This window comes from Vanellus vanellus, assembly GCF_965231255.1.
Source record: "Vanellus vanellus genome assembly, chromosome: 7".
Lineage (NCBI taxonomy): Eukaryota > Metazoa > Chordata > Aves > Charadriiformes > Charadriidae > Vanellus > Vanellus vanellus.
Genome location: NC_138912.1, coordinates 17,380,990 through 17,401,399, shown reverse-complemented (window position 1 = coordinate 17,401,399; position 20,410 = coordinate 17,380,990). Strand labels below are relative to the sequence as shown.

Genomic DNA, 20,410 nt, shown 5'->3' with positions numbered 1-20,410 from the left:
AAGAAAACATTAATGCAGTTAGCACAAATAACTAAGCAAATATTTTAAGGTAATTAAGACTATACCTGGATAATCTATGCAAGTCTGCAAACTACATAAACACTCGTGACATAGTGCCCAGAGTTCATAGTCTTTCAGAGGTTTACCATACCAGGACAACAGCAGTTTTAGAGAGGTCCACTGAAAAAAAAAGAGCGAGGATGCAGAAAGTTATTAAAAATTATCACAACCCAAAAATGTTTACCGATGCAATGAAAAAGTAAATCCTAATATACAACACACTCACCTATAAAGCATTAAGGTGTTTATTGCACTTGCAGTAATGAACTAATAATACTTCTTATTGAAAAAAGCATTGCAAAGTTAGCTGTATAGATGAACCAGCAGTTTCTTAATTGCATAACAAAAGTGTAATTAAAGTGAGATTTCAGGAAGAATAGAAGCATTTCAGGAAAAATTAGCTGTTTGGAAGCTCTTTCTTATCATACCAAGGAAATACTTTTTTAGAATGTCAAAGATGACACGTTATTATAGGGACACTACCTAGACTTAAAAACATAAAAATCCAAGTGATCACCACCAACACAAGAAATCTCACATTCGAATCCTGATTTACCCTAACAGTTGCATTACAGGTCTTACCTTAGAGATTTCATCAACATTTCTTGTTCTTCTGTGAAAGACGTTAACAATATTGACAGAATTAATGACAGATTCATTTGAAGTCCAAGCACGCTCTGTTTTTAATCATTGGCTACTCAATTTGTAGTAACAGCATTTGTTTTTCTGGCTATCAATTTAGCTTTTGATACCTGGTGTAATACCTTACTGTGACAAAGATACTGTTCCATGGAAACTTACTGTTCGTCAGAGAATCCATGTTTTACATTTTGAGATATTGTTTTTTTAGGGGGGGTGAATATCAGAACTTGACATTGACGGTACTGCACAGACACCTTCTTGATCAAGCTGTGCCAAGAGAAGAGATTATCACTACTAGCGGCTCTTGTCATCAGCTGGACTTTACGATCTCCAGTCATCTACCAAAGGAATGGTAAAAAATTCACTGTAGGCAGAAACCTCTGGGTTAGAGCAGACCCATCCAACTACTTTAAAAAACAGATGGCACATTTTCTGTTGCACATGCAGCTCTAAGATAGTAAACTACCTCAAAATGTCAACTTTAGGCCATGCTGGGGAAAAGAACTACCAGAAGCAATCCAGGATTAACTCTGGAAAAAAACAAAACAAAACTGGAACACAGGAGACAAACAAAAATTAAAATCTTGAACTGTTCTGTTGTTTTATACAGACACCTTCATATCCCAAACAATGTTCCTAAAATCAAAGTAGACTAAGGGTGTCTCACACACAATGGTAGTACATCATTACGCTTGACAAATCAGTCTCTGCACTGTCATTTACTGCAGTCAATTTTTCATGATCCTGGCTATGAAACACCCTTCAGTGAGGCACTATTTGAATTTTACCTTTAAATATGTAATGAACAGACTACTGCATTAACTTTCATCAAGATCAACAAACAGAAATAGCTTTCCTGCAACCTATGGGCAGGAGAAAAAGAACTACGTTAATTTCTGCAGCGGAAACTTTGTTGATAATTTAATTTCTACTAGAAGACCTTCTCAAGGAAGGTATTACTTTGGGCTTACACTGTTTAAATATTCCTTGAAGGTGAACCAGAAAAGCTATTAATTTTTAACATCATGTGCCATCAAACACACCTGTTTCATTTTCTGCCTACCTCAAACACACGTAAAAATGAATTTGGTGCTTTTATTCTCCTACCCTCCATTGTGCCACATTGTAAAAGTTATTAACTTCAGCATAGAGAGATTTGGAGACATGTAATAAAGTTAAGTTTCATTCTCAAGTTTTGCTGTCACCAGCATCCTGGAGCACAAAATTCTTTCATCAATGTTTTCCTTCATTATATCTAGAAAAGTAAGCTCTTGAACTGTCTGACAAAGAGACATCAATTACACAGCAGGAAGGAAGAGGTCAGATTAGTCAAAAGAATGAATTAGTCTAGAGAACATTCAAGATAGAGCTTCATACTGTTGATTGATTACTGTGCCTGATCAGTGCTGCGTTCCCCCCTCCATAGCATCCTGGTTCTCACATGCCTCAAACATCTTTGCTCACAGACACTTTACAATGAAAAAAGCAGCCAAATCTTTAAATTCACCCTGCACATCTGACATGAGTGGAGAGAAATCAAAAGAGAAATTCAACAGACTGACGAGAATATTAAGAAGGATTTGGGAATATTTTTTGTAATAAGTACACACCACTGCCACATGCTTCTCTCTAAGAGAATCCCTCCTCTTGAAGCTTATGTCCCTAGAGGCTCTAAAAGCTGCACCAGAGAAAGATGGACTTTCTCTATCACGTATACAAATCACCTCTCGCTTCAGGAGAAGGTGATGAATGGCTAGCAAGAGGAAGAAGAATCTCTCACTAAAATTGAAACTGAAGTTAGTTGTACAGCAGAAAGCTGAATGGTATTTCTCATCACTTCTGGGATCTCTAGAGGAAGAAAGAAATGACAGAAAGAGATTTAAGCACAGCAGAAAAGTAGGAATAAACCCTAGGAGCAGCAGCATAAGTTTATCATAAAGAAAGAAGAAAGTGTCAATGATGAATAACAAAATAGAGGATGAAAAGGCCCCAGAAACTGAAGTTCTTTCAGAAGAAAAAAGGATGTATGAAAAGCAAGTCTTAGCAGAAGTGAAAATCACTGCCATCCACAGGATGGCCAAATTAACCTGACTCAGGATAAAAAGGATGCAATCTTACAGATTGGTGAACTTTATTTAAAAGTATTACCCTCTTTGTTTCTCTCTGACAAGCATCCTAAAGACAGACTGAAATTCAAATATTAATATTGCTACCTAGTATTCATATACTAGATGTTCTCCTGTGATACTAATAACCGACTGCATTGCTATTGTCTCATACTGTAATTCAAGTCTCTGCCCACCTTGACCATATCAAAAGATTAATTTTATTCCTGAAAAAGATACCCTAGAAGGTCATTCTTCTAGTGTCCTAATTATTTCAAATGCTTATCTTCCAAAATTCTCTTTCTAGTACAGGAAGACTTAATCTGAAGACTGAAGGTTCAGACCTGCTGGGAACTTGTCCTTCTAACATCTTGTAAAAGTTATCCAATACAGTCAAGGTACGTGTTAAGACATGTTTCATCACACATTTACATCTGTGATGAAAAACACATGCAGTCTGGTTAAAATAGTTCCCAAAGGAAAACCAATACAGTTCTCAACATAAGGTTATGAGGCAATTTTTATTTAAGCCTCAAAGCAGGTACTTAACGCAATGCATTTTCAAATTCCACTGAACCTGTTTATGTTTTGGTAAACATTTAAGTGTAAAGCTCCCTTATTTAGGCATCTGCCTCGGGTTTGGTTGTTCTGTTTTTTAACAGGCGAGCCTCTGATTTATGGCTATTACCGTTTCCTACAACTTCAAAAAACACCCCACGCAGCCACCAAGAAAAAAAATCTGAAGTGCTGGAACACATATGATTAAAATTTTTAGTCAAACTGCCTGTAGCATGTGTTGTTTCTTAACTCGCTATTCAGATATTTTAGCAAAGCAAGCTCAAGACAACTGTTCAGCATCCACATGGCATCAAGTCCACCTCATTTAAAGCATTAACATTATTTTAATACTGATACAAAACATTTATTAGTATCTTATCACCAGTGAAATTGCATCAGAGAGCAAACAAAATTATAATCCATTACTGCTTCCTGAAATTTTGTCTTCATGTTCTAAACCAGACCTTTTCAAAACAGCAACTATATAACCCAGTTTTTAAAATAAGAAAACGTTTTTCACAGCACAGAAATTTTGACAGAAAATATGAAAAAGCCACATGACTGATTATTGCCTACAGCTACATACTGGTGACATTTTGTTTTATGCCAAAAAGATTGCATTTTAAACCTCACTTGTTGAAAAAGTGGTGTTTTTTTCTTCAGTGCAAAGATCATTTAACAGATCTTTCATTTCTTTGGTGGTACCGGAATTGTAAAACCAAACTTTTCAAAGCATTCAGACTATGCCAGTGTACAAGATTTTATGAACATACTGCCGGCATATTTTGAACAGCCAAAGCTAGCAAGATTTTCATTTTTCTTTTCTTAATAAGTACTATTCTGGGAATTGACAACTTTTCTTTCCTTCAAGTGTTATTTCCCCAATGTTAAAGTGTCATTCCCTAGCTATGTGGCTTTCCACTTCTCTCATGCTTGACTGGGTATGAATGACCAACAGAAAACAAATGTGTATATGCCAGGTTCCTGTTAACCCTTCCAACTAAAAGGTCATAGCATTTGAATCGGAGAAACATTTAAAAGCATTAGAGATGAGACACACCTGGTTGGAATGAAATTGGTTAGAGAAATAAAAGATCCCCACTCAAACTTGAAGTGAAAAATATTTATTTACGGCATGCAAAACTATAAAAATTACTAGGAAAACCCTCACAAGATACATTGCAGTAGCCAGACAAAAGCAAGCAAGTATTTTTAGTAATGCTTACTAGCAGTAAAGCACACAACAGTATGAAGCAGTGTTGGGGTATTAGAAAAATGTTGTCCACTGGAGAAGTATTACTGACAGGTAAGAAAAACTGTCTGTTCTCCAGAGTAGACAAGGTTGATCTTCAACCGGATGGGACTGGTATCGCACTTTCTCTAAAGAACAAGCAATATTTAAAGAGATGCTAGAGATACTATTCTAAAAGCACTATTTGCTGCAATCATGCTTATCTGTTACAGAAAACTAGTGAAAGAGCAGCACTGAAAATCTTCTGAGGTGTTTTCCATTTAGCCCAGAAGATAGAAATCACATTAGTTGGGGCTTCACACTTTTTGTCCCTTTGCAGTAAATAAACAAACTCTTAGGCTCAAGTTTTAGCTTCTTAAAAACAAAAAAAAAAAATATATTTTTAGGTATTTGGTAAAATTTTGGCACAGAGAAATGAAAGGGAACTTGAAAGTGTACAGACATCAGTTGTAACTTTTTCACATAAGTGATAGCACAGTATGGCTTTATTTTTGCAATTGTCAGGAGGTAAGACAGAGGCAGAAAACGCTATGCTTCAGAAGCCTGAGAAATAAAATCTGTTTTCCAGAAGAGGTAAAAGAAGCTGAAAACATTAAGAAAACCCCAATCACCTTCTCCAAGATTTATAATAGAGTCTGCCATACAGTTCAATGACTACCGAAAATAAGTGACCTCCTTCAGAAAACAAAGATTAGCAGGCTAGAAGCTCAGCATTTTACAGAACAGCCAGCCACTTCACAAACCTAGGTGTTGCTCACATGTTCATATATTTAAATGCTTTTTTTCTTCCTACAGCAGTTAAACAATCAGAGGTGGGGTTTTTGTTGTGGTTTTGTTTGGGTTTTTTTATTAAGAGCAACTTAGGATTTTAACAAGCAGAATCTGAACATTTGCTAGAATTGATTATCAAAAAAAATAAATATAGAGCATGAGTCTTTCAAACCTCTCTTCTACTAAATGCACAGCTAAAAAACTCCATTTTCTTAGACAACAACAACTCTGCTGTCTTTATTTCAGATCAGATGTATTACAACATTGCTTATTAGGGTAACTGGAATAAGTACTTTTTCTAATTCACTGCGATTGTTCTGTGAATTCAGTGGGAGCAGAATAACCTCACATCTACTAAGAGCCTATTTGAAAGAATGAAATTCTGTTCAGGCTGAAAGAACACTATGGTGTTCAATTGATGATGAAATATTTGAAGAAAAAGACGATTTCAGAAGAATAGTAGAATAACCTGAAAACATATTTTGGTTTACTTTTCTGTGTGCAGATCTCAAGTGCTGTTGCAGGAAGAGTAAACAGGACATTTGTTACAGCTTTCAAATCCTGCAAGATTTTTGGGAAACTAATTCTGAGGAAGATTATTTTCTTGAAAGTATCTTCATGTTCCCAGACTTAACTATTGTCCTGGTAATCCAGTAAGGACAGAATATAGGTCTTATTTCAACAGATTTTTTTTTTTCCTCCTTAAAGAACCACCCCTATCAAAACATTCTATTTTTCTTCTTAAGTGATGGCAGCTTATTCACCACACCTCTCTAGTTAACACAGAGGCTTAAGTAAACCCACTTTCACCTCAAGGCAAGTGACTTTAATGTGGTCCCATTATTGCTTGGAATGAAAAAATCCCACACCAACAAAAACACCCAAAACCAAAATGCCTAACAAACCACCTGCAGTGGTTTAACAGTGGTCTGACAGCCTTATCTTAGCCATCCCGTCCAGGACAAATAAACATGAAAATTAATTCCTAGGTTTATACAATTTAACATTTAAAAAAATATAAAAACTCCAATCAGGAAAAAGAGATTTGCACATAAGATGAAAGACAGTTGTTTCTGTTACTTGCATACTAACACATATATAGATTTCTGTACACTAACAAACTTTCTCACAAGAAGTCAGTGACTGAAATTGCTACAATCCTTGCTAGAAATATAAGCATATCTACCAAATGAAACAGGTTTATGTAAATCCAGAGTAACACATGACAGCAAAAGCAGAAGACTTTGGAATGTTTATAAATTTGATTATTACTTTGCCCTCTCCTCTGAATAAGGTTGCATAGACCAGAGCAGAAAGGAGGGGGGGGGGGAGAGGTGGAGTGTCTGCATTTAATGGATCTTTTCCCAGAGTCTGAAGAATGCACCTGCAGGATTAAAAAAAATAAATAAAAGAACTCAATATGCATACAATGAGTTACTCCCTCAGAGAGCAAGACCATGCCATGTGGTTATCCATATTTACTATCCTCCTGCACTATGAACTTATTAAACACACATGCTATTGAGGGGAGGAGAGACTGGAAAGGAAAAAAAACTAGTTAGAACAGAATCTTCAACGTTGCATTAATTTTTTTAGCTATGATGAACCAAAGGCTCTTTACACACTTGGCATTCCTAGGTTATTATTGGAGGTGTTTGGGCAAGGTGAAAAGAGGGATAGATGCAGACTGAGAGCCACTGCATGGGATGGCTGGAAGACTGGCTATTAGGCAATGAGAACAAAGTTGAGTTGTCAGCAGACAAGAAAAAAACCCCAAAATCTTCACCTAAGCTTAATTTCTGGAAATGGAATGTGTGAAGCGTGTGCTGCTCATTTCTATCAAGTCACAGGAAGGCTGGAGAAGCATCAGCCATCCTGCATTTTTAGCCAGCACCTCTCCTATCACATGGATTGTTTACATCTCTTTTGAGTGTGGCACACGAGAGAACCATCTAGTCAGAGACCAAACTTGTCCACCCTGAGAATATATAATTTGAGAAGAGACCATGCTACAACTATCTATCAACAAATTCTAGTAAACTAATTATCAGCACTCCCTCTTCTTATTTGGCTATTTATAAAGATGAAATGGTTGAGACAACATATTCATCATATTGCACACATATTTGAATTCTATCATGAAATATACATAAACACAGAGGCAGTAATTTAAGAACACATAACAGATACAGCACATGTACAATTTTCAAAAACTTAAATGCACATGTAAATTAAAAAGAAAAAGTGGAGCCTTTTCACCTCCTGAAACAGATGGACTATTGCCACTGATTTCCATGAGGTCAGGTTTACAGTCAGGCACTCTGCAATTTTCATAAGCACCTGGGAGGCCCACTGCAAGGTAGTGAACTTTATGCATTGACAGTAATAAAGAGATAAAAGTCTACATATACTTTGGTAATGTTCTTTTACAAAGGTAATCAACTATTAAGTATGCTGTTCTAACAGACTAGTGAATATACTGCATTTGTAAAAAAAAAAAAAAAAAAAATTAAAATGAATGTTGACTTTGCAATAGCATAAATTTCACCATAGCACTTAACTTTTAAAGAGGAAAAAAGGATCATCATGTTTCCAATATTAACTCTTAAAGTGTGCAGACAAGCAAAATTCAGTTTTCCAGGATGCTAAAGAAGGTAAGGAGGGAAGCAATCACACAGTATTCAAGTCATTTCATCTCCACATAAGTGGCTACAGCAACTATATAATGAAGACTTTATTTTTACTACCTGCTCATTACTTTTGATTTCTGACCCTCTGCCTCCACAAAGATTATCTTCATTATTGTTTGTGCTCACCGCACCGCTGCTTAATTCCGGAGACCTAATTAGGTTTGATCCATATCTGTTCCCACTGGGTTTTGTCGTTAACGCTGAAGCCATCTTGTTAGAATGTGGTAAAGAATTTTCATTTGACCCTTGAAAAGTTTCAGAAGAGTCTTCCAACACCATGTAATTGTCCAGTATTTTTGCTCCAGCAATTGATTGATTTGGGCCTTTTAGCATACCAGCTGTATTTGGCATTTCAGAGGTAGCATCAGGACAGTCTGCTTTGTGATCAGATGAAGCAAAACCTATCTTTTTACCATTAATAAGTGACATATGTTCTTCTAGATTCATGCCAGATACCTGCGTGCATACACACGGAGCTTCTAAATGAAGATCATTAACCTGGTGATTCTTTGGTTCCATTTTTGGTGGACTACAAATAGCAAACGAATTAAGATTTCCCTTTGAAAAAGCAACCTCATTATTATTGTCTAGAGGTAGTGACTCTTGTGTTAGCAAGTGATTTTTCCTAGCTCGTGGTCCACTGTTGGTTACAGAAGTAACAAAGTTATTTGTATCTGCAGATTCAAGCGGTAGCTTTGGAAAGGTTTTAATTTTTCTTAAAGAACCTTTCTTAAAAATGCCATCTCTGTCAAAGTCAGTAACACACGATTTTATATCCAAAGCAACATTAACAAAACTGTCAGTATACACTGCATGTTTGTCCTCCTCTTTGCTCTTTTTTGCTTGAGTTGCAGGTTGAGAATGTTGAGTTTTCTCATTATCCAGATCAATTTGCATTTCCTTTAAACCGCTTTCTCTGCCAGTCACCAGATTAACTACAGAAGAGTCCTTATGACAGGTAGCTGTCACATCTTCCACTGCAGACGAATCACCTGCTATGTTGTTTTTCTCATTTGAACATAATTTAGATCCCAAACTTCTCTGACACATTCTTCCCTTCCACATGTTATCACAGACATCTAGATGCAAAAACAGATGCTTATATTAAATGTGTATTTAAACCTTCTAATCTTTCCTAGTGAATGTTTATACTGCTTTTTCTGCCACTGCTGTTACCTATCTTCAGTATGGTACACAAATTAATTACTTCTGGACAGGTCACTTTTAATCATAAACAACACTCTAAATATATTAATTTTGTTCATTAGGAGTTGTATGTCCCCTGCTCCCCACCCCAAATCCCCAAATATTTAATAATGACTTTTTGATATCTAGAAAGGAACAAACATAGTATTTTAAAAATCATTAGATATGTCAGGCAATTTAAAATTCTTGACTAAATACATTAAAGGTACCTTGAGAAGCACCAAATGATTCAATCGAAAGAACCCTTCTTCCAACAGCAGACAGGCTTCGACAAATATTACTTGATGAAGCAATCTTCAGTTTTTCTTCACATAATGACAAAATGCTCTAGAGAAAATTAGTGTTAAATACTTATTTAATAATGAATAGATTTGTGAATTTTGACTAAAATGAATCATGTTAACTTACACAGTACTTCTGAATTTATACGATGCTACATTGGAGGTCTTTCTTGCACTGTTCATTATAGTGTGTTTCTATTACGTGGTTGAATTAAAGTCTCATTTTTACCATAGGCTATAATAAAATTATTTAATACAGTTCAAGTTCTAGCCTAGAGTTAGAACACGAAGAACAACTGCTAAAGTTTTAATATTATTAAATGTTATCCTTTATAAATAACAAACTGAAAGTGTAAAAAGTTAGAGCATGGATTATTTTTTAAATAGCCAGTGATTCACTTGAAATGAGTGACATAGCCAGGATAAATGTTTTTATTACCCAAACTACATTAAAAGTAAATCCCGGATCTTTTAAAAACTGTAAAACACATATCTAGAAAGCACCATTCCCAAATAGAGAAAGCAATCATTATCAGATCATAAGAAGCAGCAGTATTACATATATTTAATCAGTAGTCTGAGCACCATCTGATAGCATTAGCACTGGTCTCACACACAATTAACTACAGATATTCACACATTTAAGAACCTGTCACCATGGGCAGGAAGTAGAAGAAAGATGCCTTTCCAAATGAATCCCACTGTTTCCTCAGTAACTGTTCCTAGATAAACAACCTCTTCAGGAGAGACGGGCAAGGGAAACGAGGAGGCGGTGTTGCCTTATATGTCAAGGAGCAGCTGGAATGCATGGAGCTCAGCCTAGGGATGGATAAAGAGCCAACTGAGAGCCTAGGGGTCAGGATTAAAGGGAAATTGGGAGCAGGGGACATTACAGTGGGGGTCTGCTACAGGCCACCCGACCAAGAAGACCGAGTGGATGAAGCCCTCTATAGACAGACAGGGGCAGCATCGTGCTCACAGACATGGGTGACTTCAACCACCCCGACATCTGTTGGAAGGGTAACACAGCCAGGCACAGGCAATCCAGGAGGTTCTTGGATTGCATTGACAACAACTTCCTTCTCCAAGTGGTTGAGGAGCCAACGAGGAGAGGAGCTATGCTGGACCTTGTTCTTACCAACAAGGAAGGGCTGGTAGACAGTGTCAAACTCAAGGGTAGCCTGGGGTCTAGTGACCATGAAATGGTCGAGTTTGAGATCCTTGAGGAAGTGAGGAAGGTGCACAGCAGGCTGTCCACCCTGGACTTTGGAAGAGCTGACTTTGGCCTCTTGAGGAATCTTCTTGGTGTGGTGCCATGGGATGAAGCGCTGGAGGGAAGGGAGGTCCAAGAAAGTTGGTTAATATTCAAGGATCTCTTCCTCCAAGCTCAGGAACAATGCATCCCTACAAAGAGGAAGGCAGGCAGAAAAGCCAGGAGGCCTGCATGGATGAACAAGGAGCTCCTGGACATGACCAAAAGGAAAAAGGAGCCCTATAGGGAGTGGAAACAGGGGCGGGTAGCCTGGGAGGAATACAGAGGAATCGTTCGAGCAGCCAGGGATCAGGTTAGACAAGCTAAAGCCCAGGTAGAACTAAATCTGGCCAGGGACATTAAGACAATCAAAAAATCCTTCTTTAAGTATGTCAGCGAGAAAAGAAAGACTAGGGAAACCATGGGCCCTCTCCGGAAGGAAACACAAGAACTGGTTACCCGGGACAGAGACAGAGCTGAGGTACTCAATGACTTTTTTGCCTCAGCCTTCACTGGCAAGGACTGCAGCTGCACTGCCCATGACACAAAATGCAAAGATGAGGATTGGGAAAATGGAGAACCACCCACTGTAGGTGAAGATCAAGTACGAGACCACCTGAGGAATCTGAAGGTGCACAAGTCCTTGGGACTTGATGAGATACATCTGCAGGTCCTGAGGGAACCAGCACATGAAGTCGCTAAGCCACTAGCCATCATATTTGATAAGTCGTGGTGGTCTGATGAGGTTCCTGCCGACTAGAAAAGGGGAAACATAACCCCTATTTTCAAAAAGAGAAACAAGGAAGACCCAGGGAACTACAGGCCAGTCAGTCTCACCTTCGTTCCTGGCAAGATCATGGAGCAGATCCTCCTGGAAACGCTGCTGAGGCACATAGAAAACAAATAGGTGATTGGTGACAGCCAGCATGGCTTCACCAAGGGCAAGTCATTCCTGACAAATTTGGTGGCCTTCTACGAAGGGGTTACAGTGGCAGTGGACAAGGGAAGACCAACTGATGTCATCTACTTGGACTTGTGCAAAGCATTTGACACTGTCCCACACGATATCCTGGTTTCTAAATTAAGAGACATGGATTCGACAAATGGACTACTTGGTGGATAAAGAACTGGCTAGACGGTCGCACTCAAAGAGTTGCGGTCAACGGCTCGATGTCCAAGTGGAGAGCAGTGACAAGTGGCATTCCTCAGGGGTTGGTACTGGGGCGTGTACTGTTCAACGTCTTTTCGGCAACATGAACAGTGGGGTCGAGTGCACCTTCAGCAAGTTTGCTGATGATACCAAGCTCTTTGGCGAGGTAGACACACTGGAGGGGAGGGATGCCATCCAGAGGGACCAGGACAGGCTGCAGAGGTGGGCCCAAGCCAACCTCATGCAGTTCGACAAGGCCAAGTGCAAGGTCCTACATCTGGGTCGGGGCAATCCCAAGCACAAATACAGGCTCGGCAGGGAATGGCTGGAGAGCAGCCCTGAGGAGAAGGACCTGAGGGTGCTGATTGACAAGAAGCTCAACATGAGCCAGCAGTGTGCAATCGCAGCCCAGAAGGCCAACCGTATCCTGGGCTGCATCAAAAGAAGCATGGCCAGCAGGTCAAAGGAGGTGATTCTGCCCCTCTACTCCACTCTCGTGAGACCCCACCTGGAGTACTGCATCCAGCTCTGGAGTCCCCAACATAAGGACATGGACCAGCTGGATCGTGTCCAGAGGAGAGCCATGAGGATGATCCAAGGGCTAGAGCACCTCTCCTCTGAGGAGAGGCTGAAAGAGTTGGGGCTGTTCAGCCTGGAGAAGAGAAGGCTCTGGGGAGATCTTATTGTGGCCTTCCAGTACCTAAAGGGGGCCTACAGGAGAGCTGGGGAAGGACTTTTTACTAGGGCATGTAGCAATAGGACGAGGGGGAATGGCTTTAAACTGGAAGAGGGCAGGTTTAGATTAAACATTAGGAAGAAATTTTTCACTTTGAGGGTGGTAAGGCACTGGAACAGGTTGCCCAGAGAGGTTGTTGAGGCCCCATCCCTGGAGATGTTCAAGGCCAGGCTGGACGTGGCCTTGGGCAACCTGGTCTAGTGGGAGGTGTCCCTGTCTATGGCAGGGGGGGTTGGAACTCTATGATCTTCAAGGTTTTTTCCAACCTAAACCATTCTATGATTCTATGAAACACTGATGAGATGTCATACAGCTCTGAGAAGCTGTTCTTACTTACCCATTAACCTGTTCAACTGCTCTTCTACTGTTGTGAGCAGAAGGAAGAAAATGGCTCTGTTGGTTCATATATGAGATTGAGGAAGGACAGGAAAAAGACAGGTATCCGGCTGTGCTAGAGTCTAGTGAAAGGCCTAGAAAAGTCTATGTGTTTTCCTTCACATAGCTCCCCCCAATTCTTTCCACCCAAGAAAGGTCCCAGTGGAAAATAAATGGAAAAGAGAACAGTCACAAAGCGACCTTCATATATTACCCTATACCAGCCTTGACCCAAACTAGGACATGTAAGTAGTCAGCAATAGCTTTCAGGGACTACAGACCAACTGGATATGGTAGGGAGTGCTAAACCATCCCTTTCCTGACTACACTTGAAAGCAAACAAATAGAAATACAGGAGTTGATCAAGCAGGGTCTTTATCAGGAATGGTCTCCTGCCTGGGCAGTCCTCAAGCAGGGACCCAATATTATTTGCTTTATAAAAACGGATCAATTCATTCTTCTGTTGCAGTACTCTGTCTGCAAAGTATTGATTATAGGTGCTATACCATTGAGAATATACACTATCAGCTCAGGGAAAAAAAAAACAAACAAAACACAACAAAAACCAACAAACAGAAAAGTAGACAAGACTATTCTGAAGTAGAAGAACTGAATCCAAGAAATGTCACATTTAGACAACTGTTATTCTCTGGCTACAGTCTGAAAGTCTGCAAAAACAATGTGTTAAAACTAAACTTTCACACATCAATGTCAAATAACACTGTATTAAGTAACCAATAGTTAGAATGTAAATTCTTTGAAAACATCATCTTGAAAAATCCTGTATATCTTTATTTCTAAAAGTTAAAGGTAAAATAAGAGGCTAAATGGAATAAAATACAAAATCAATTAAGATATCTAATCAAATCTCACTAAACATTTATATATTTACAGAAAACTAGTTAGTAGTAATGCTTTGAACAACACTGCTTTGAACAGACCGAGGAACAGAGGTTTCCTGAGCCATGGCTCCCTCCATCCCCTTCTTAAATGCAATCCAAACATCATCTGAGCCACCATACAAATTTCACAGCATAAAGCCTGTGCTCTTACTTCTAATGACTCTCTCTCTCTCTGTAAACTAAATATTAAATGAGAAGAAACACTTAATGAGAAAATTTAGATCCACAAGTGTATTCACCCAATCTTCTGAAAAATCGAATCACCATAAAACATTTACATCAGCTTTTCAGATTGTATCTCCATTAGAGTAAGAAGAACGAAGAGTTTCTGCTGAGCCTGAGAAAGTCTCAGCTTTGCTGCAAAATCTGAGCATATTACGTATAAAGATCATCTCTCTATTAATTAGCACACATGCACAAATATTTTCGTTAACTTTTTTTTTTTAAACAGAAAATACGTAGGGCAGTTTTACCTCAATATCTGGCCTATTTTCAGGATTCTCTTCTTGCATTTGTTCCAGTAGAGTATGCAGATCTTGCCCAAAGTCTGATTCTGTCTCAGGTTCTACTACATATTCTATTGCTGCTTTCAGCGTTGCACCCAAAGAATAGATGTGTGCCTGCATGAAGTTTAAAAAAAGTCATTAAATATGCTACCAATTCTCTCTCTCTAGCCAAAAAACCTCTGAGATCACAAGGGATACAGTTTGCACTGTTTTCATTTTTAACTTGCAAGTTAACACCTTACTGGAAAGGTGGTTTAATTTAAACAGAACAGGAGGAACAAAACAGGCTTCAGTCCTGCTTTGGGGGATAATGCACATTAGACGAAAACCCACCAAACAAACAAAACAAGAAAACCACCCTGTAGCATCCAGCTAGAACCATTTGTCTTCCTCACCAGTAATCACTATTGTAATTGTTCATGAGCTACAGTTAAATATAAAACTCAGCCCCCTGTATGTGTGCAAGTAATATTTAAGTTAGAAGCATGCTGGGAGATTGAAGTGGCATTCCTCTTAGCAAGGAAAAAAAAAATAGTTTAACAAGAACTTTATATATAGCAGTATTTAAGTGCTGTCAAGCATAAAGAGAGCAGAAACAATACAGCATAATATCACTTGTCTCTGAAGACACTTATGAAAGAATGTTAAGAAATACTCCATGTTTGCCACCTCTGCTTCTCTTACACCCTCAACTTTGTGATGAGCTCCAGTAAAAAGGGAGGTGAGCAACAACTTTCTTAAATCTAGTGTTAATGCATTAGATTTGACATACATCTACCTCAATTTTAGAAGTTTTCTGCTTCTTAAAAAAGGAAAAAAAAAGATAAGACCTTTGCAGGTCTGTTTTAGTAGTAATAGTAATTTATCCATGATGGTTTGCATTTTATTTTTTTTTCCATTCAGAGAACATAATTCAGTAAAATTTATAACCAAGATTACAAGTGTTTACACAGACTTGCACTTAAATGGCGATGCACTAAAGCCAGGAATTCAAGTGTACCGAACCTCACAGGTTTACAAATAAATACATAAATAAAAGAATGATCAGATTTGTACATTAAATCTGGCTATACTAATGCATTTACTATATGCTTTACTATTTTTCCACTCTAGAAAGAAGACTGACTCCAAGGTCAAAAGTACCTCCCACCCTCTGCCACCCCCAGTCTTCTCATTAAGGTGTACTATTCTCTCTAAATTGTATGAACGGGATGTGACTTGTTCTGCTGGTATGCATATATATTTAATTTCTAGTGAGGCAGGGCACCTCCATGAATGGGAGTGCAACACTACCTCATTAGGAAGCTGTGTGTGAGTAGGTAGTTTGGACAGCCCCACTTCTCTTCCCTCCCTCCATCCCCCACATCCCCCAAACCAAGAAAGCATAAACTAGTGCTGACTGCTGTCTCTAAAGCCTTGATTTACACTTGGAACACATCAAGATTAGGACAAACATCAGAAAAACAAGCCATATGTCATCAGATCTAAAAAGAAAAGATCAAAAAATTACTTTGCAAAGCAGTAATTTCAGTCTGCAGTTCTTCACTATTACACAGCTTCACCATTGAGCAGAAGAGGTAACTGAAGACATTTGTTTTTCTTTTGAGAAACTGAGAGGAACTGTTATGATTTTTATTTTAGTTTAGCAAAAGAATGAATGCCATTTATCTATTCCAAGAGTAAGGGTAACTTCCCAGCCCCGCCTTCACCACATTAAGCTACTATAACCCACTAAGTGGCAGAGTGGCAGTACCCTTACTGAACTACACTGTTCAGAGTGGCGCCTTTTTTTTTTTTTTTTGATAAACCAGACTATACTGGCAAAAGGACACAAAACTATGAAGCCAGCCAGAGCAAATAACCCACTAACAAGGTGATGGGAGGACAGTTATTTCATCATACTTCCTGAAGTTACCACTATCCCCACCCATACTTATTTCAGCTGCGGAAAGTTATCTCCACCCTGATCTAACAGAGCTACTCACAAAGGGAGTACAACACCTACTAATAAACGTTTAGAGGATGATGGTCTTACAGTCTGCACAAGTTAACTTGCTATAAAACTAACTAGGTATAAATTAATACCTTTCTAAGCCTGCCCAAGACTGAAGGCCAGTAACTGCCTCAAAGAAAAAAAAAAACAACAACAAAACCAAAACCACACAAAAAACAACCACCACAAAACCATCTAGATTTCTACTTTAGTATATTCCAATCTGTGGAAGAAATTTAGCCAGAATTCCTTCCACAACATCCAAGAATTTATCAAGATAGTTTTAAGTCATTTTTTGGGTGGGTTTGTTTTTCCTGGAGACTATTTCATAAGATTTTGAAAAATGAAAAGGAAGTGTAGGGTGTAGAACTTATTCTTTACTTTGATATTAAATACTCTGTTTCAGTAAGCTTTGTCATTTAGCATTTCTCAATGGACAGCATAACAGAAAACTGAACATAATCTTAAAAAATAACAATACCTCATCCCACTTTTTCCAATTAATTCTTTGTGTTCACTGTGGGGTATAACTCATATCCTCCAGTCTGCTTTTAAAAGCCAACTGTCCTTGAGAAGCATGTGGACAGGCTTTGACACCCTCCGTTTTGCTGCCCTGTTCTTTAATTGAATTAATTTGCTGTCCTGTTCATTGCTTCTTTTCTTGCACAAGGGAAAAGCCAGTCTTGTACTGAATACAGAAAGATTCCCACCCCCTGCCCCACACAGAAAATAGTTCTGTTGAGATACTTCCTCTGACATCCAGGAAAGCCAGGTTTGAAGATGGCCATTTCAATCACCACAGCTGGTAGTTAATTTCTTATGTCAAAACATTTATTGGGAACTTCAGTATCTTTTCCAACTTGAAACTTTCTTTAATGTTAATCCCCTTTTTACCTTTCCCCTCTACAAGCTCCCCAAACACCACCACCATCACTCCCACAAGAAAAAGGGGAAAGAAAATCCAGGTATTCAATCAATTTCCTGAGCTGGCAGTAAACATGGTTAATATTCCAACGTAACCTTAAGTCTCCTGTTAGAACTGAAGCAATGAGAAAATAAGTTTGTGATCATCCGCTAGGTGGGGCATTTTCCAAGGTTATGCATCAAACCTGCTTCTATTTACCACACTTTTTAGGGTTAGGAAGAAAATTTCACTTTCTGGGAAAGGAGAGCAAGATGCTAAATGCAATAAATAAAGCAAATTCATAAGCATAAAATATCTAATGCTCACTAGAAGGGACAGTTCTTAATGAAAACAATCTCACAATTACGCTAAGGTATTTGTTTTTTGTGGGTTTTTTTTGTTTGTTTGTTTTTTTAAGTGTGTTATAAGAAAAGTAACAAACAAATAGGAAAGAGCAGCAAATAACTTTCCTTCTCCTGGAAGACAAACAAAAATTGATACTTTATCGGTAGTTAGGAATTTTCTTAAGTAATTAAGAGACTTTTTTTTTCTAGTGAAGACTTTTCATTAGTTTCTGAAAAAAACCCAACTGTTTTAAATCCAGCTAAGGAGAATAGTTCATGAATTATAGGAACTGTTGCATTACAGAATAATAATATTAATAGCTGATAAATAGCATGCATTTCAAGGAAGATCCAAAAGAAAAAAAAAAAAAAAAACAAAACAAACAAAACCAAAACCACAACAAAACCACCTCTTCACAATTCCTGAAGAGACTTTTAAGTTAAAGACTAAATGTAACTTGTTACAAAAAATAAACAGACTGCGCTGGCAAGACTGCACTACAGTATCAGCTTCAAAAAGGCTGGGGGCGAAAGGGAGGAAGTCACATTAGGAAACTGGATCTCCAGATTTGGTCTTAGTATCTCTACACCAAAAGTTAGCAAATATAATAAGAATCATAGGTAAAATCATAGTTGTATGCATCTCTGGGAAAACCATCATGGAAATAACATGTCCTTTAAAAATCAAAATGGCAACATGAAGAAAAGGTGCTTGAGAAGTCAAAAGTATGATTTTGGGTCCTGAAAGTCTTCCTTTCAGCAACAGGCTAAGGGAGGTCATGTATTTGAGAGAAAAATTTGAAGGTTATAATCATACAAGTAGCTTCAAATCAAGATACCTTGCAATACTGGAGTGGTTTCAAAAACACGAAGGCCTAACAAGACTCAAAAGTGAAAAGAAAAACAGATAAAAATTCAAAAGGTGAAGATACTATTTTTAAAACGTTCACACTAAGTACCGGCAGCACTTATTAAGTGAAAGGACAGCTTCTGCCATCATGTTAAAATTTTATATCATGAGTGAAATATATTCAAAAAAGCTTCTGTCAGTTCAAATCAAAAGTTACTTGGCTTGCTGTATGCCATTTTATGACCATTTAACACTCTAGGAAGTAAAATCAGAGAATAGTAATGATCTGCTCTGGATTTAAAATCTGCAAATCAAAAGATCAGGAGAGGAAGTAAAAGCTCTGAGCCTACACACAGTGTGACAGAGGCTTTGTTGTATTACTCCTTGGCAGGGCTAAAGAACTAAGCTTCTATAGGCACTCATACTTGCAGACAAACACTACAGAAAAAAGCTGACAAAAGAGCTTTTGAATAGTGACTGCATAAGCATTTAGCATATTGCAATTATGAATAATGACCATTTACATTTTGCATGGAGATTTCACCAAGTTCAGAAATGTAGGTCTTCAGCAGAACTGAAAAAGACAGACCATAATAGAAGTAATGCTTCCTGTAAAATATTTCTGACTGAATGATAAGCTATGGGAATAGTGTAAGACAATTCTTGCTTTTGACATTCATATCTGACCCTTATTTTACCTTGCATTTTTTTATTTTTTGATCGAGATTGCTGCACATATATAGATATTTCCACCCTTTCACAATTCAAAGACTTTAAAGGTTCCAGAAATGAAAGCCTCAGTGTTGTTATAAAACAGAAAGTTTTATAAACAAATTCAAGCTAATGACTGAGAAAATTACTATTGGGAGAAAACATTTAATATTTACTTATGCCTTTTTTCAATGTACTCATTCTAAAATGCATTATTTTTATGCAACAGAAAGACAGTAGTATTCTTCAGCAACAAAATGAAAGGGAAATAGGCCTATTATTTTTAATACTTTCCTTCACTACAGAGGGACTAAACACTTTTCCACATAACTGTAATTACTGGAAGGTGCTATATTAAATACTAGCTTTTTATTAATTTGGCACTTTGAGTGTGTAGATAATTAGTCTGCAGAACATGCTAAAAGTGCTAAACCACTGCAGACTAATCACAAAACACATACTCTAGCTTGAATTGGTAGCAAATGCTGGAAAAACAACATTTTAAACCAAAGCTTGCAGTTTGTACATCCTAAGTACAGTTGCTACTTAGTTTTGTCTGAAAAAATTCTTCCTCAAAAGACTTCTAAAAAAAAAAAAAAATGGGCACAAAATGCAGCTACAGGTCAGATTTTCTGAAATAATCCGCTCACAGCTGAAGTTTGCAGTATTTCAACTCTCAAATAGCCTTTTGATTTACCTAACAACTAAGTGGAAGCTTTCAAGCTTTAATAATAGGCTTAGGTGAACATCAGGTGATCAGTTTGCATCACAAAACACAAGCAAGCAAGGTTTCATAGATACAATCATCTAAAAAGCAAGGCTACAACAACATAAGGAGCAATGAACCAAGCAAAATCTAAATGCACTTGGAAAGAGCATGTATCACTATATTATGAGTGTCGTCTAGTCCCTACATTTTACTATGTTTCTGTTTCTTGTAACCTCTATCATTTATATCATTCAGTTTAAACTGAGAAACTCTACCTAACACATCACTCTAAACTTACTGTTTTGTAGTTGTGGGCTTCTTGTCTGTAATGGTTCATGTCAACTGTTTTATCTCCATAAATTTGTCTAAGCTCTATCCACATGCAATCTTTTTCCATCTATGTTTTGGAGCAA

General features: G+C 37.8%; 1 protein-coding gene across 1 annotated transcript in view; it reads right to left on the bottom strand.

Annotated features, from left to right (window-relative positions):
* Nucleotides 1-20,410, bottom strand: part of KNDC1 (kinase non-catalytic C-lobe domain containing 1) — a gene marked incomplete at both ends in the record, with an annotated part of 67,680 nt that overhangs the window by 28,317 nt on the left and 18,953 nt on the right. Inside the window, 4 exons of the mRNA XM_082486706.1 lie at nt 66-180; nt 8,136-9,157; nt 9,494-9,611; nt 14,454-14,600. Coding sequence (XP_082342832.1) covers nt 66-180; nt 8,136-9,157; nt 9,494-9,611; nt 14,454-14,600 — 1,402 coding nt within the window. The remainder of the gene's footprint in view (nt 1-65; nt 181-8,135; nt 9,158-9,493; nt 9,612-14,453; nt 14,601-20,410) is intronic.